This window comes from Dermacentor variabilis, chromosome 7 (assembly GCF_050947875.1).
Source record: "Dermacentor variabilis isolate Ectoservices chromosome 7, ASM5094787v1, whole genome shotgun sequence".
Lineage (NCBI taxonomy): Eukaryota > Metazoa > Arthropoda > Arachnida > Ixodida > Ixodidae > Dermacentor > Dermacentor variabilis.
Window position 1 is genome coordinate 67,720,192 of NC_134574.1, and position 14,423 is coordinate 67,734,614.

Here is a 14,423-nt window from a genome sequence, read left to right on the forward strand (position 1 = left end):
GCCAACGTTTTTGCGTCCAGTTCCCACAAAACGTGCCACAATGGGTCGTAATGGGAAGTTGCTACCTTTCACTCAGCAGCAGAACACCACAGCCACTGAGCTACTACAGTAGCACCAAGCACAGCACAATACCGCTTACACAAGCCTGCCCACTCATGAGACATTCATTACATTACTTCACACTTTCATTCTGATGCTTTTATTCAGTCGTCTTCAGAAGGCATGACATCAGGCAGTTAGCCCTCACATTGCAACTTCCTCTGACTGCATTCTCTCCCTGCATTAACTGGGAAATCATGGGAAATGCTTAATTTGGTAGGTTTCAGTACTACTGGAGTTGCTGACATATTCTTCATCCTCAGCCCCTTGCTTTCTGCTTGCTACACTTGATACCTTTATTTCTCGGTTTTGTTATGTGAAAACATTGTTGCCACTGCAACGGCATCACTAGCACTGGAATTGCCACATGATTAGCAACACATTGCAGCATCTGAGTGGCACAGCAGACACATAAATGACAAACCCAGCACAGTCACAAAGAGTGACTAGAAGTGACCACTTGACAGCTTACCCATGATGCCGCCTTAGGACTAGGTAGCCATCAAGACAGTCATGTGATGCTCCCTCTTAAATTTTACTTCCTCCTTGACTTTAAGCAACAATTAGATGGCTATGACCACATGCCGTATGCACCGTGCTCGTACAATATATGACTGACTGCCAGAGTGAACACAGCAACTCCCAATCACTCGCGTGCACTTGCTCACCTGTGTGATGAAGAAGTCACCGTGGGTCATGGAGACAGCACCAAAGTTTGTGTACTTGAACAGGCGGTCCATGATCCACATGAGGTGCTCGGTGACAGAGCGCTTCCCTTGAAAGGAGGCCATGAGCAGCGGCACATCGGCCGTGGACTGGTGGTTGACGAGGACTAGTGTGCGGTCACCGTAGCACTCGCTCACGTCCTCCCCAACTTCGTCCACTGCAAGATGCAGCGAGAAGCATTACTTTGCCGGTGCGACTGTGCTGGATGGCAAGTATGCCTTCTTGTTCAAATGTTAGTGTGTTCTTGCTTTGTAGTAATGCTTTCATTCTGTAATTTATCATTACATCACCACACTTGCTCTACTAATGGGAACGGCTTTTTCGAGCTCTTCCCCCCCCATTTTCGGTCTGTCTGGCCATTTATGTGGTCACGAGGGTGACTTTTACATGTTCCCATATATCTGAAGCAAGTGTTTTGTTGCAATGTGCCATCATGTCTTCGCGCTCATGGAATCTTTGCGTACATCCGATTCTTACAGTGCATGGAATCTGTATAATTCTTAGCATCTTGTTTTCATCCGTATTAGCTGTTTCTCTGTTCTTTAAGTTAGCTCACTTATCGTGCATTTTTTTTTTCAATGTTGTGTTTATGAATATGTGCTGTTCTTCATCTTGATGGTACTACAAAAAAAGTATTTTTGATATGTTGTAGTGGGCCAGTTGGTTCTGCAACGTAATGGAACACGGAGCTGCGAAGCGAAACTTTTGACACAGACGTAAAAAGCTAAGGCATTAGACACGCATGAAGTACAGACGAACAACTGCTTGCCCACAGCAACCAAAAAAAAGGTATATGTAGCGAGGGTAAGCAAGATACATGGTCACGTGGCTTTTTCTTCTGTCGTTGCCATGCAAAGAAACAAGCGCACCGAGTGAATGTCAAAGCATTCCATATTGAATCACGAACAAACAGCATGTGCATTAGCGCACCACAGATAGCATAAAATGACAAAGCAATCGAACTTGTAAGAAAAAAGATTGTCGCACATATAATTTTATATACAGATATAAAAAAGCCATGCAATCCTGCATCTTGCATACTCTCGCTATATATACACCTTTTTTTCATGACTGTCATTCAACTGTTGTTAGTCTGTGCTTCATGTGTGTAACGTCTTCGTTCTTTACATCCGTGTCGAAAGTATTGCTTTGCACCACAGTGCTCCATCAAGCACCTTTACCTCATCAAGAACAGAAAAAAATACAAAGCCCTGGCTCTGATATTCTATGCAGGCTTACAGAATAAATGTAAACAATTCAGTTAAGACACCTCATACCTACACCTGACTAAATTAAAGAAAGGGGGTAAGCTAGCAAATGAACCGACCCCTAACTGCATTTGCCAGAATTTTTTTCATGCCCGATTCTCAAAATCTGCCATCCCTCACCCTGCCTGCCTCCTCCTGTGACGCAATTGGGCCAAGTACATGGCCCAGCAAGAGGTGACAACATGCAGAACAGTGGTTTCCAAACTTTTGGCCCACTGCCAACATACACACATACAGCAAGAAATTTTAATCACTTTGCTTATCTTGCTTATCTTTTTATCTCTTCTCTACTACCATGCCATGTTCTGCCTTTCTGCCTTTGTTGGAACTTGCAAACAATAACTTCTGAAAATGGGGAAAAAATCAGGAAATCCAATAGCTGAAAATGAATAAAGTAAGTGCGAGTGAAGCACAGTTTTCGTTGCGAACAGTGGGTGCAATTAAGTATGTTAAAAAAAACTAAAATAGCAAGGTAGCTACAACATCACATTTTCACCATAACAGCGCCACCTAGAACTACACAGATGGTGTTAGGGCGATGGCCCTACCACCTCACAAGTTAGAGAGGGTGTGGAGGTCACTGTTGTAGGCGACTGCAGCCACATTTATCTGAGAGGAGCCTGAGAGGCGCCAGCGTATTAAGATGCCTGGTCGCTGGCTCAATGGCACCATTTCTGACTGGGCGATCATCATCATCATCTTTAGCAACTGTCAAAAGCATCTGCTAGTGACGCTGCTACATACATAGCTCCCTCCCCAGCGTGCAGCACAATAATAAAATGGAAGAAAGAAAAAACTACAACAAATGCAAAAAGGCACACCGGAGAAGTTCAGTGCACTCCCCACATGTGTGCTAGATGAACGAATTTGGATGAAGTGTACAATAATAACTGTTTGCAATATGCGGCATAGAGCATTACAAAATAACTTAAACAAATTTAGAGCATTGTTTACAATTGCTTTGGGGAGGCCAGGTAGTGTTGTCAATACAGCAGCCACTGCACAAAACATGTCTTAGGAGGGCAGCACTGGCTGTTGTATATGGGTTGAGGCCGTGGCACAGGCTGCCGCTGTCCTCTGTCCAGAAGAGGGCAACGGCCCATGGGTCGGGGCAATGGTGGTGTAGATGGAGCTTGTCTGGCGGTCAGCTCAATAGACATTGACTCATGTCTCTGAAGCCTTTTCTGCAGACTTAGTTCTAAGGCACAGTGGATCACAATGCTGATGTTTGCTCCACAATGTTGACAGCCACAGAGATACGAATCATGTTGACAGGCGCATCTGCAGTGTGGAGTGACGAGTAAAAAAGGGTTGGTGCGAGACTTAGGTTTCCAATGCTGTAATATCCTCAGGCTTCTTAACGGGACACTAAAGGCAAATACTAAGTTCACGTGGACTGTTTAAATACCACTCCAGAAACATCGTAGTGCTTGTTTCATGCCAAGAAAAGACTTAGTTAATGAGAAAATTGCATCTGAAGCGTCCAAACATCTTTATCATAATGTAAATCTCCCACCACTCAACCAGGGAGGGGCGACGTTGCATGCGCCATTACCATCCTTTGCTGCCGTCGGGGAGTAAAACAGTGCCTGATAGATGGCAGTAGGGTTTTTTGCGCAAGAACAGAAGTGTGCGGCCATGAAGAAACCGAGCCATGACAGAGCGGTGGATTTGCCGCTGCAGCTGCTTTTGGTCAAGTGGTGTGAACCGTTCGGACATCCCGCTACATCACGAACATGGTATTCTCTGCTGCTTGCAGTTTGTCCGAGTTTCGAGAGCCAGCAAAACCAGTGCAGCACTACGCTATAATGAAACTACTGAAACGCTAAAGTGTGGGCAGTGCAGAGTCAAGCAAAAACGAAACCTTTCGATTGCCCGCGTCATTGTCAAGGGTAAATCCAATGAGTTCATCTTTCTAAAAATTAATTAGAACTCGGCAAGTAGCATTGTCTTTCATCTTATAATGCAATACAATGATGTTCTTATAACAAGTGGTTGAGTACTAGTGACCAAATATAAATGAGGAGTGCCTTTGTCATCAAGCAAGTACTTGAATGTCCTGGGGGAGTCACAAATTGTGTCTTGCATTTATCTCAAATTCTCCATTACTAAAATTCTGTGCGCAATAACACTGATGCCTTACACATTCTCAAGCACTAATATATCACTTTAGCTTGACTTGCTGTTTGCTTTTAGTGTCCCTTTAAAGGCAGTGTGCAGGAACATTGAGCGAGCTTTATCCACGATGCCAATGAAGCCTGTCCTCAGTAGGCAACCCTGTGTGCAGTTGGAGGCATGCCCATTCTAGTGGATGGGCCAAGGGGCACCTTCGCAATGCTTTCATCCTCGTGGCATGGGCGCATGCAGGGCTCATGCAAGGATTGGAGGACAAGCATGTTAGCTGGGGGGATGAACAGCAGAACTTCATACTAGGGTGGCTAGATCGTAATGAAGTTCTCAGCCAGGGCATGCCTCCAGCTTGACGAACCAGCCTTGAACATCTTGCTCATTATGGAAAGCAACGGTTTTACCTGAGGCATCATCCAGCCTGTCACAATCGCGCCATCCCCAGGAAAGGTGTGGCTCATCAGGTACCCAGTATGTGGAGGTGGCCACAATTTGGAGAGCGTGGTGCCAATATTACCTCACAAGCTAGTGTGTTGCCCATACCACTTCGCAAGTTAGAGTGTTTGCCATACAACTGCACAAGCAGGAGAGTGTGTCGACCACACCATCGCACTAGTTGGAGAGCGTGCATCACAAGCAAGAGCTGGCCATACCACCTCACATAGCTGCCAGCCACTCACACTGTCCTCATGCAACAACATACCATAGTACTCCGCACTCCAGCTCCAAAAGGAGACCATGAGGAGGAGAAGTCGAAATAGCTGCCGCTCGATGGCCCAGTACAGAGGCGGCAGGAGCACACGCAGCGGATAAAACACCACCCACATCCACACCAGGTAGGTGGGGATACAGTACAGGTTGTTGGCGAGCACAAACATGACCCGTAGCCAGCAGCGCACTTGATGCAGCAGCCGCCGCAACTCCATCTCCTGCAGAGGCAGCAAGGAACTGAATTGAGAAGGAGTGTAGAGTGCCATGGTGAGGTCGCACGTTCTTGCAAAAACCCAGCATTCCCTGGTGTAAAGACAGTTAATTCACCTGTAGAACAAAAGTGAACAGCCGTGCTGTCACTCGGACAGGTTATGCCATTTTGCTGGTTTCATGTTTAAAGGGACATTACAATTATGAAAAATTAGTATTGATCAATTCGGACAGGTAGAGTTTTAACTCAATTTTGTCTTTCATTCGAATGGTGAGAAAAGATGGATTAAGAGTAGAGAAAATGCATGCCAAAGTTTTCATGAATATCATGAAAGAACTGCAGCACCGGTATGTCAGTGTGTCGTCAATGGCTGTAATGCATCTTCTATTGGGGTCATATCGGTCCAGAAGAAATTCACAAAACTTCAATTCCTGCTTCTTTTAGAATGCAATGCAGTCTTTATCTACTGATTAACAACCAAGTAGGCCCGCTTATATGCTGTCAAAATCTGTAATGTCGCAGCGAGCTCATGCAGTAAATTTAGGAAAGTGTCCTTTGCTCTCGCATCCTTTCTGGCTTACCAAGCTTTGATCCACTGTAAGAGTGACCCTCGTGATACTACAGAAGTGTAATTAAATTTACAAATAAAGCTACACTTTATAATTTACATACTGTCCCTCTAAAAGGTCGAACTCATGTTACAATGTTAGATTAACATTAGAAAAAACATAGAACATTGAGGCCAACACAAAACATAGTTGCAGGTGAAATCGCGAATGAAGGGAGCGCACAACTTTTGGCATGCTTCAAAACGCCTGCGGTCGTGCTGCCATTCCCAGAGGTCGAGCTCTACAGATTGCTTTGAGTCAGAGGCTTGCATATAGAGGGTGCAAGATTTTTTTAGACATTACAGGAGCGTATGACAACGTAGACCGTAACATTTTGTGAGATATTGTGGAAGGGGAAGGCTTAGGCGACGATTGTCTACAGCTTTTGAGAGTGATTTACCTAGAAAATACCGTTTGCATAAACTACTGAAGGTGCCGATCCCTATGTATGAGGAAATCTTGCTAACAGCAAATGGAAAAGGCATAGTTCAAATAATCAATTAGCAGCCGTTAAATTAGATGCGCAAACATTAAAGATTAACAGTTCGGCAAATACAAAAGACACGCATGAATAAGAACTGTATATCAATTTACATGCTTCCATACTGTTTCATCACAAGCTTGAGGTTAATTTTTTGCAAGAACGCTGTATAATGGATTAGTCACTTAAATTATTAATTTGTTTATCTTGTGATGTGTTGAATTTTCTTCTTCACTTGCACTCAGACGCTCTTTTAGTGCTTATTTCACAAACATATTTTGCTGTGTTGCATTTTTTTCTTTGCTTTTTGTTCTTCATTTTTTTCTTTGCTTTTTGTTCTTTATTTTGTTCACTTTCGTGTGAACTTTGTTTTGTATTTTGCACTTTACTTTGTTAGGTTTTGATGTCCACTTGCTTCGTAACTCTGCTCCTTACTAGTTTGCTTGTACTTTCATTCTAATAACTAACCCCCCCCACCCCCCACCCCTTACTCAATCCCTTTTGGGCCTGTAAGATATTTTTAAAAAATAAATAAGAGGCACAAGAGAACAGTACATAAAACTTGACTAATTTACCAAAGGAAGCATGTAGCTTAAAGCCAAGTGTGGTAGAAAAACAAAAGCCAAAGTAAAGAAACCCATTTCAGTTTGAAGCAACCCCAAATGTACATTTGCAGACAAATGTGTGAAAACATTAGCATGCAACCCAGTGCTTTAAATTTCGCATACTACACCGTGCAACCTTGAAAAACGACAGCCACTACATCAAGAAAATGCACAATGTGACTGATCCCATGGTCTCTTTCTTGTGTGCGATATATTATCTAGGCTACACAGGCCACGCAACTTTTGCATTACTGCCACACCACCGCGTGAAGACACCCGTCAATGTGACTTCCTGAAAGGATTGTGGTACCGCACACTCCACAAAGAAGCACTAAGGTACACATTTGCAATGTTCCGATAACGACTGGTGGTAACAGCTGCGCAGATAAGCACTGCAGGCGGGTGATAAGTTTTGGGCACGTGTGCGCTGCCAGGCGCGTAAGAGGTCGCCCAGTGGTCAACTCGACTGCACTTCCCACCATATCATACGCTGCAAAACACTACAAGGCATGCGTGCCACTCCAGATATAAGCCGATGCCACAGGCAGCAGAGAATGAAATGCGGGCAGGAGACTACCGTCAGGACGGGTGTACACAGGAAACATCTCCACTTGGCAAGGTGGAATAAATAATCTGTCATCATAGACATGATCCGTCATCATGGACTTAGTATGAGAGCGCTTGAACTATGTCTTTGACGCTTGCATGTAGGGATGTGCAAATAGCGATTTTGGAGACCAAATCGAATGCGAATTGAATATTGCCAAAAGCGAATCAAACCAAATATCGAATAGCTTTCAAATAATGAACAGCCATTATCAGAATTAACATTAAACAATTTTCGTATCCTAGTATACTTAACTTAACAAGTTTCTGTCATTACATAGTATGCTATGAGGCATTGCTTATTAAAAGCACAAATGGAGCATTGGGAGCCAACAAGTACTTTTTTCTCATGCACAGGACTCTTCAGAGTGTGTGAATGATAGCCGTACAGCCTGTAAAATATGGCTTCCTAGGCAACGTAGCCTGCCTCCCCACCCTATGCAACTTATCAAGCTTTATGGTTATAGTGTGCCTGTGGTGGTGACAATTTACCATTACTTTATTCCAATTATATCTTATATGGGGTGCAGTTGACATTATGAAATATTCACAAGGTATTTGAAAAACATTCGCCTTTACAAATAAGAACTATTCAATTGAAAGACCAAATTAAGTAGGACACTATTTGATTTGTTATTGGAAAGTTTCGAGTATTCTCGCACACCCCGACTTGCAGGCATAAAAAAAAATGAGGGGAAAGGTTGAATGAGGGTGCTAAAAGAATGCCATACACTCACTTCGTCAATGTGTCAAGCAACCACTTAAAATAGAAACCTAGAACATGGTAGAGTCAAAAGGGTTCTCTTCCCTTTCGGGCCTTTCTCAATTGTGTATCATTGCTATGTCCTTGACAAAGCTCGTTTCCTCTTGCCAGAGACAGCGATCTTTATTTCCTTCCTGGCTGATCTACAGTGTCATCTCATTAACCAGTCAAATCATCGCCAATGCTTTTCCTTCTCAAGCAAGGAGGTGCAGGAATGTCCACAACAATGACTGTTTTTCGGACGTGCTGTTCATTCTTCCTTAGCATACAGATTTTAAGAACACTGAGGTTTGTATCTTTTGAATGCATTACTCTATGAAAATCATTGAAATTTTTTCTCTTGGTCAAAAAGTTCAAATTCAAAAGATTATGAATGCCGCCGACAGCCACTCAAAAGTTAATCAACATTCATGTCATGCTTGTTCCCAATGGGATCTCTAATTAAGACAACTAAATAACTCAGAAGCTACTCACCTAAATGCAATAAAAAGATGGTGATGACTAGGATACGCAAGTGGTAGTGGCATGCAACAGACTAGTGGCAGTATGAAGTTGGATCCAACCGCACAGAGCCTTCCATTATTTTGGTGCTTAGCAGCCACACAAGTAAAGCACTGCAAATAAGAACTGACACCATGTCAGTGTTCTGTGTGAGATTTGGCTAGAATGGTAATGCTAAGCTAGCTAAGGCAATACGTCAAGCAACAAGCTACCGTCTTTCATGTGCCCCAGATGAGTGCTTGCCTCCATGACACATGCAAAGCTGGGAGGTGGATAGGAATGGCAACAGTAATAGGGTTCCACTGTGCAAGGACACTTTGCTATGGGTGTGCCAGGTTTTGGAGCACTGGTTGCACTTTAAAGACAAGGAGATGAGGGGTGGGTTGCTTTTTTTTTTTTTTTTTTTTTGCAGCATGCTCCCTATGTGACCACCCCAGAATACTTGTCCGTTGCAAGATGACCAAGCTTCCCCGCCTGCTATGAAATTTTTGCGGCTGCAGCCATGTGTCCATACAATGTGCTCCTACAGCACAGCAGTTCTTCAAATTTATTTTATGTGGGTGCCACACTGAAGTTTGAGGCATCAACCATTTCACAACAGACAAACTGATCTTACAAGCGTCCCAACAAGTAGCGTAGATTGACTATCATTTTCATGTTAAGCCTGTGTTCCAGCTCCACCCCTGCTGAATGAAATTTATCCAGGCAGTGATAGGACCTCAGCAGTGTCAAGTGCATGCATACTCAATGTCGTGCAGCTTAGTGAAGGGTCATGCACGGCTGTGCTGAACCAAACTTTATGCCTGTGATGATAGGGAATGGTTGCGAGTTTAATCTATAATACTGTTAACCCACTGTTAACTGATATTCCTATTAGATGCGACATCGACAGCTTTTAAATGACTGATGTGAGTTAACGTCCCAAGGCAACAGCATAGTTAAGAGACACTGTATAGTAGAGGCCTCTGAATGAATCTTGAGCCCCTGAGGTTCCTTAACATGCACCAACTATTTGGTATAGAGGCGCTCCAGGATCTATTCTTTCTCTGTCAGAATTCAACAGCCACGGTCGGTAATCGAACCATTGACCTCGTGCTCGGCAGCACGACTACACCACCTCAGTGGTGCGGGCATGTCGATAGCTTCTATTCCATAAGCTGGACGAACGCCGACGTTACATCGGGTTGAACGCTACAACGGGGGTCTTTCCTAGCATACGCGGGCCATTCCTGCACACAGCTACCGACGAGCACCACCGTCTGTGAGGAGGCGAACTGCTTGGGGCATTATCGGGCGGGAAGCGCCGATAAAGCACCCGGGAAGGCACAAGAAACACGCGTCACGCACGCGTTCGAAGCCCATCCGCGCCAGAGAGACCATTCCTCGCTGTCGCGCCTAATAACGCACGTCGCGACGACTTTTGGCCGCGGGCCGCCGGTTTTGCCCGCCTCCTCTCCACTCGCGCACTTCCCCGAGCGACTGACAGCCTTGCGGCCCGTTTCGACAGTCCGCTCCCCGTTTATCTGCCGGCGGTGGTGCGTGCCCGTTGGCGGCGGACACCGCACGGCCGATAACGGAGATTGGAGGCTCGCGAGCGGGGGCGGTGGTGTGATGGCCTCCACCACACACAAGCACGGGCGCACTGGCCGAGGAAGGGTGCCGTGTGCAAGCCCGAGAAGGAGAGCGTATTGGCCTCGAGATCGAACAGAGTCGGCTCCTAGCGGCGAGGTGACGAAGCTCCTAAGTGTGGATGACGGTGGCCCGTCGCCGCTCCAGCCGAAGTGTGCAGCGATCGTAGTTCGCGAAATCACGATGGATGTTGACGAGGAAGGTTTGTTCGATGGTGGACAAACTCGCAACCTGTTATTCTTTCATTTTTGTAACGGAAATTCGTAAGGTAAATCGCTGTACGTTTTTAGTGTACTGATGAGAAAAGCATTTGCTTAACGCGACCACACCATGTGCGCTCGTCTCCCTACTGATTCAGCTCGCACTGACGGACAGGGGCCAGGAGCTGCTGGAAACATATGGGTCCCGTAACTAGGGAACCACCCCGTCTGGTGCCTGCGTGCACTACCGATTTATTTCGGGCCCAGTAAATGTTGCTTCATCATCATCACCATCAACGTGTTGTGAGGTTAACGTGCTATTTTTCCGTTTTACAGCACCCTTGCCTCTAAGCACAATTCTCAACCATGTTGGGGACGGTGTCAGGTGTCTCGTCAAAGGCGACCAAGTCGTTGCGGCGGGCCACATCATTGAGTGTAGTGCCGTCGCTTCCACCTGCTACTCTGACGGTCCTGTGCACGTTGTCGCATTCGTGCTGCAGTCGTCCGCGCTTAGTAAAGACCCACACCGAGTCGACCTGAATTTGACCGACGAGACAAAAATAGCAGAATTGAACTGCACATGCCCTGCAGGGTAAAGTATTGCCTCAAGTTGTTCGGATGTAGTTGGTCGCGGCGCGTATCGCGATTTGTTTACATCATACTAAGTTGACTCGCGGATTTGCGATGTGTTTACGTTATACGATAAATTTAGAGAACTTATGTTGCTTTATCAATGTTTGTTTTTAGCCAGACCTACGAAATCGCGAGTTAGTTTCAGAGTGTTACTACCATTGTAAAATGCTTTCGAGTCGCTTTATAACCAGTTGCAACCGTTACTCAAAGCTCAAATAAAGCATGCAACGTATAATTTATGTTCTATCATAATCATTAGATCCCTTTAATTACTTTCGCATGCAGTCACTTGGATTTGCAGTGGTACTTGAATGCAGTGCATCGGGCTTCAATTTTTTCCGCCCCCCTATAAAAGAGAAAAAAATATATATATCAATATGAGCAGTAGCAATAAATTCGCTCGCGCATGTTCGTTCATCGCTTAATGGACCACCCGCTGTTGGCTCGCGAAACGACACTGTTCAATCTGTACGAGATCATGCGTACACACTTGCCGTGTTTCGGTGCTCGTATTTACACTTCGGAGCACTGAGAACAGTTCCCATGGCTGAGGAAAGACAACGGAAAACGTGACAACTAGTCACGCTCGGTGACGCTCGTTTAAACGGACTCGCAGCTGAGCGCGAACCTTGCATTCACTGCGCAGGCGGCGCATGAAGGATATAAAATAAATTGCATGCGTGGAGACATGGTTAATTTACTTGCGGAAGTATATGAAAGCACAGGCAACTCATTACTGGCATCCCAGGCCACGCCGACACGAACTTTCGGGGACTGCAACGATCTTCACACGCACAGCTACTACACAGCAATTACGCATGTAGCAAACATTAATGCCCAGATAGCCGATTAGGATTCCCAAACGTGATATCAGATTTGACTATTCACCATCCTTTTTCGTCAGCGAACGCTTGAACGCACCATCGTCGAAATGCTTACTGCACACCATCCCATACTTGGAAGGCGCCTTGCCGTTCCGAAGCCTGACGAGCCATTCTCGGCGACGTGCCGCGTCAACGGGATAGTAGTGAAAGCTTATCCCTGGCTCTGTGCAATATGTGCTGCATTGCGGAACCGAACAAAATCTCACGATGGTAAATGAAGCGTTTTCTGCGGGCACGGAGCACATAATCGCGAAATGAAAACAGTAGCTCCCTACACTTCCACACACCGCACGGGCGACGTATCCACACTAACGGGGCGACGGTGCTGCCACCTATAGGTCGATCTCGCGGCCAATACGGGTCAACGGCGCATGCGCTCGTTTGACCCGCCGTTTAAGTACACGCGACTTTAACATAGGCTAGCGTACCTTTGTTCCCACCGTGCTGCTGATTCTTGTGGCAACGTTCCAGTAGCAAGACCCCGTTAGACGCTAATTAAAAAATTGTGGCCCGGAGCGGTTCACAGGGGACTTCTCGGAAACGCACACCCTTCAGTCAGCAGGGCGCAGAGTTGCAGTTTTCTGCGCAAACCGCAAAGCAGGCAACAAACGCGAGTGCGGCAGCCACGCGGGGTTTACTCACACACCTGACGTGCCAAGCGGAAATGCGCGGCGCTGACTGATGAATGTTTTGTAAACACCTGGGGATACGAGCCAATGGTCCCGAACTTTCTTTTTTTCCTTTTCATCTCAAATTTTCACGCGGGTTGCACATTTGCAGCTGTATTCAGCTTCATCTGGAAGACGGACAGAATGCTAAAGAAAATTAGATGGCCACTGTTCCAACGTTTTCAATTTTTTTTCTCAGAACTTCAAAGTGTCAACAGTGCTGCAGAAGTCGGAAAAAGTGCAATAGAAAAATTTTAGCCCCTCTTATATCTTGCTCACAAAAGCAGATAGCTGTCACGTACTATGTTTATTAGAATGCCATTTATTACTATAATAATAATAATAATAATAATAATAAAGTATTAGGACCGTTACTTTGTTTTTTATTAACGACGTTCTTTCCGCTATTCTACATGCCATGACCTCAATGTATTTAAGGACACTCATACTGCTGATAACTGTCGCATCCTGCAGTCTGACCTCCTTTTTTTTTCTAAATGGTGCAAACAACCCTCACCTTCAATGCCGCCAAGGCCGAAGTCCTGACCTTTTCACTCGCAAAAGAGCAAGCATTTCTTTTTCTTATCTTGTAGATTCTATACCATTGTGTAAGGTTTGTGAGCAATAATCTCGGTGTACTTCGATACAGCCTTACGCTTTTCTGCTCACACTAAACGAGCTGCAATGCGGGGTATGAGCTTTCTGGGCTCTCTGCGGCCCCCCCCCCGCCCCCCAGGCTACGGAAAGGAATTAAATTCTCCAACACCTTGTAAACAACAATATGCCTTTCTCAACCTCAAATACGCGTCAGTCACCTGCAATGGCTTTTCTAGGTCTATCAGTGACATTTATAGATCGCCTCCAGAAAAAGCTCTATAGGCGCATTATCATCACCGCTTTGATGACAGGGACACTGATAACCTTGTTCTATTTCTAATTTCGCATTTACCGTGCGCTTTCTTGTAGGTACACTCTTTTCATTAATTATTGTTTTTTATTCATCGTGTTTTTCTGACTTGTATTTACCTGTAGCTTTTCATTTTTTGTTGTCTTCTTTCTTTCAGTGTGTGCGACCATCAGCACACACTGAACCCTAGAGCTTAGGGTTGTTCCTGGGAAGCGCATTTCGGATTTGTCGAGGGCGCAGACACACGAGAGATACGCGGTGTCTTCCGGACCCTCCTGGCAAGGCACGGTAAATGATTGATTGATTGATTGATTGATTGATTGATTGATTGATTGATTGATTGATTGATTGATTGATTGATTGATTGATTGATTGATTATAAAGGGAATTGGGCAGCTCGTGAATAATGCCTTGTAAAGGAGATAACCGGAGGAGTGTTAGGTATGGGCAACAGATTTTTACGAGGTTTGGCGGTTTGTTGGGACGAGCCATGGGTCTCAAGGCCCAATCACAAGCGCAGAAGAAAGGTAAAGACGACGAGTGCAGTAGCTTTAGTCACCATCCTGCTTCAAAGGGAATGCTTGCAACGTCCATCCATTCAGACACTCATCCATGGGTGCCATGAACAGAGGGAATGGCTGTAGTCGCGGACGTCTGAGGAATGGGTAGTGATGACATCAGGAAAGTTGGAGGAATATGATATCGTGAAGATACTGGGAAAGTTGCACGAATGTTCTATAGAGATGTGACCCCGAAACCTTTATTAAGGAACTCTGATTTAGACTGCTGACGCAAT

The 14,423-nt window shown here is 45.2% G+C and overlaps 1 protein-coding gene across 4 annotated transcripts in view; it reads right to left on the bottom strand.

Moving 5' to 3' along the window:
- LOC142587498 (acyl-CoA:lysophosphatidylglycerol acyltransferase 1-like) overlaps positions 1 to 14,423 on the bottom strand; it is a 150,942-nt gene that overhangs the window by 39,094 nt on the left and 97,425 nt on the right. For all 4 annotated transcript variants that reach the window (XM_075698553.1, XM_075698552.1, XM_075698556.1 and 1 more), the window contains exons 2-3: positions 4,924 to 5,149; positions 768 to 982 (exon numbers count right to left, since the gene is read on the bottom strand). In XM_075698553.1, coding sequence (XP_075554668.1) covers positions 768 to 982; positions 4,924 to 5,149 — 441 coding nt within the window. The remainder of the gene's footprint in view (positions 1 to 767; positions 983 to 4,923; positions 5,150 to 14,423) is intronic.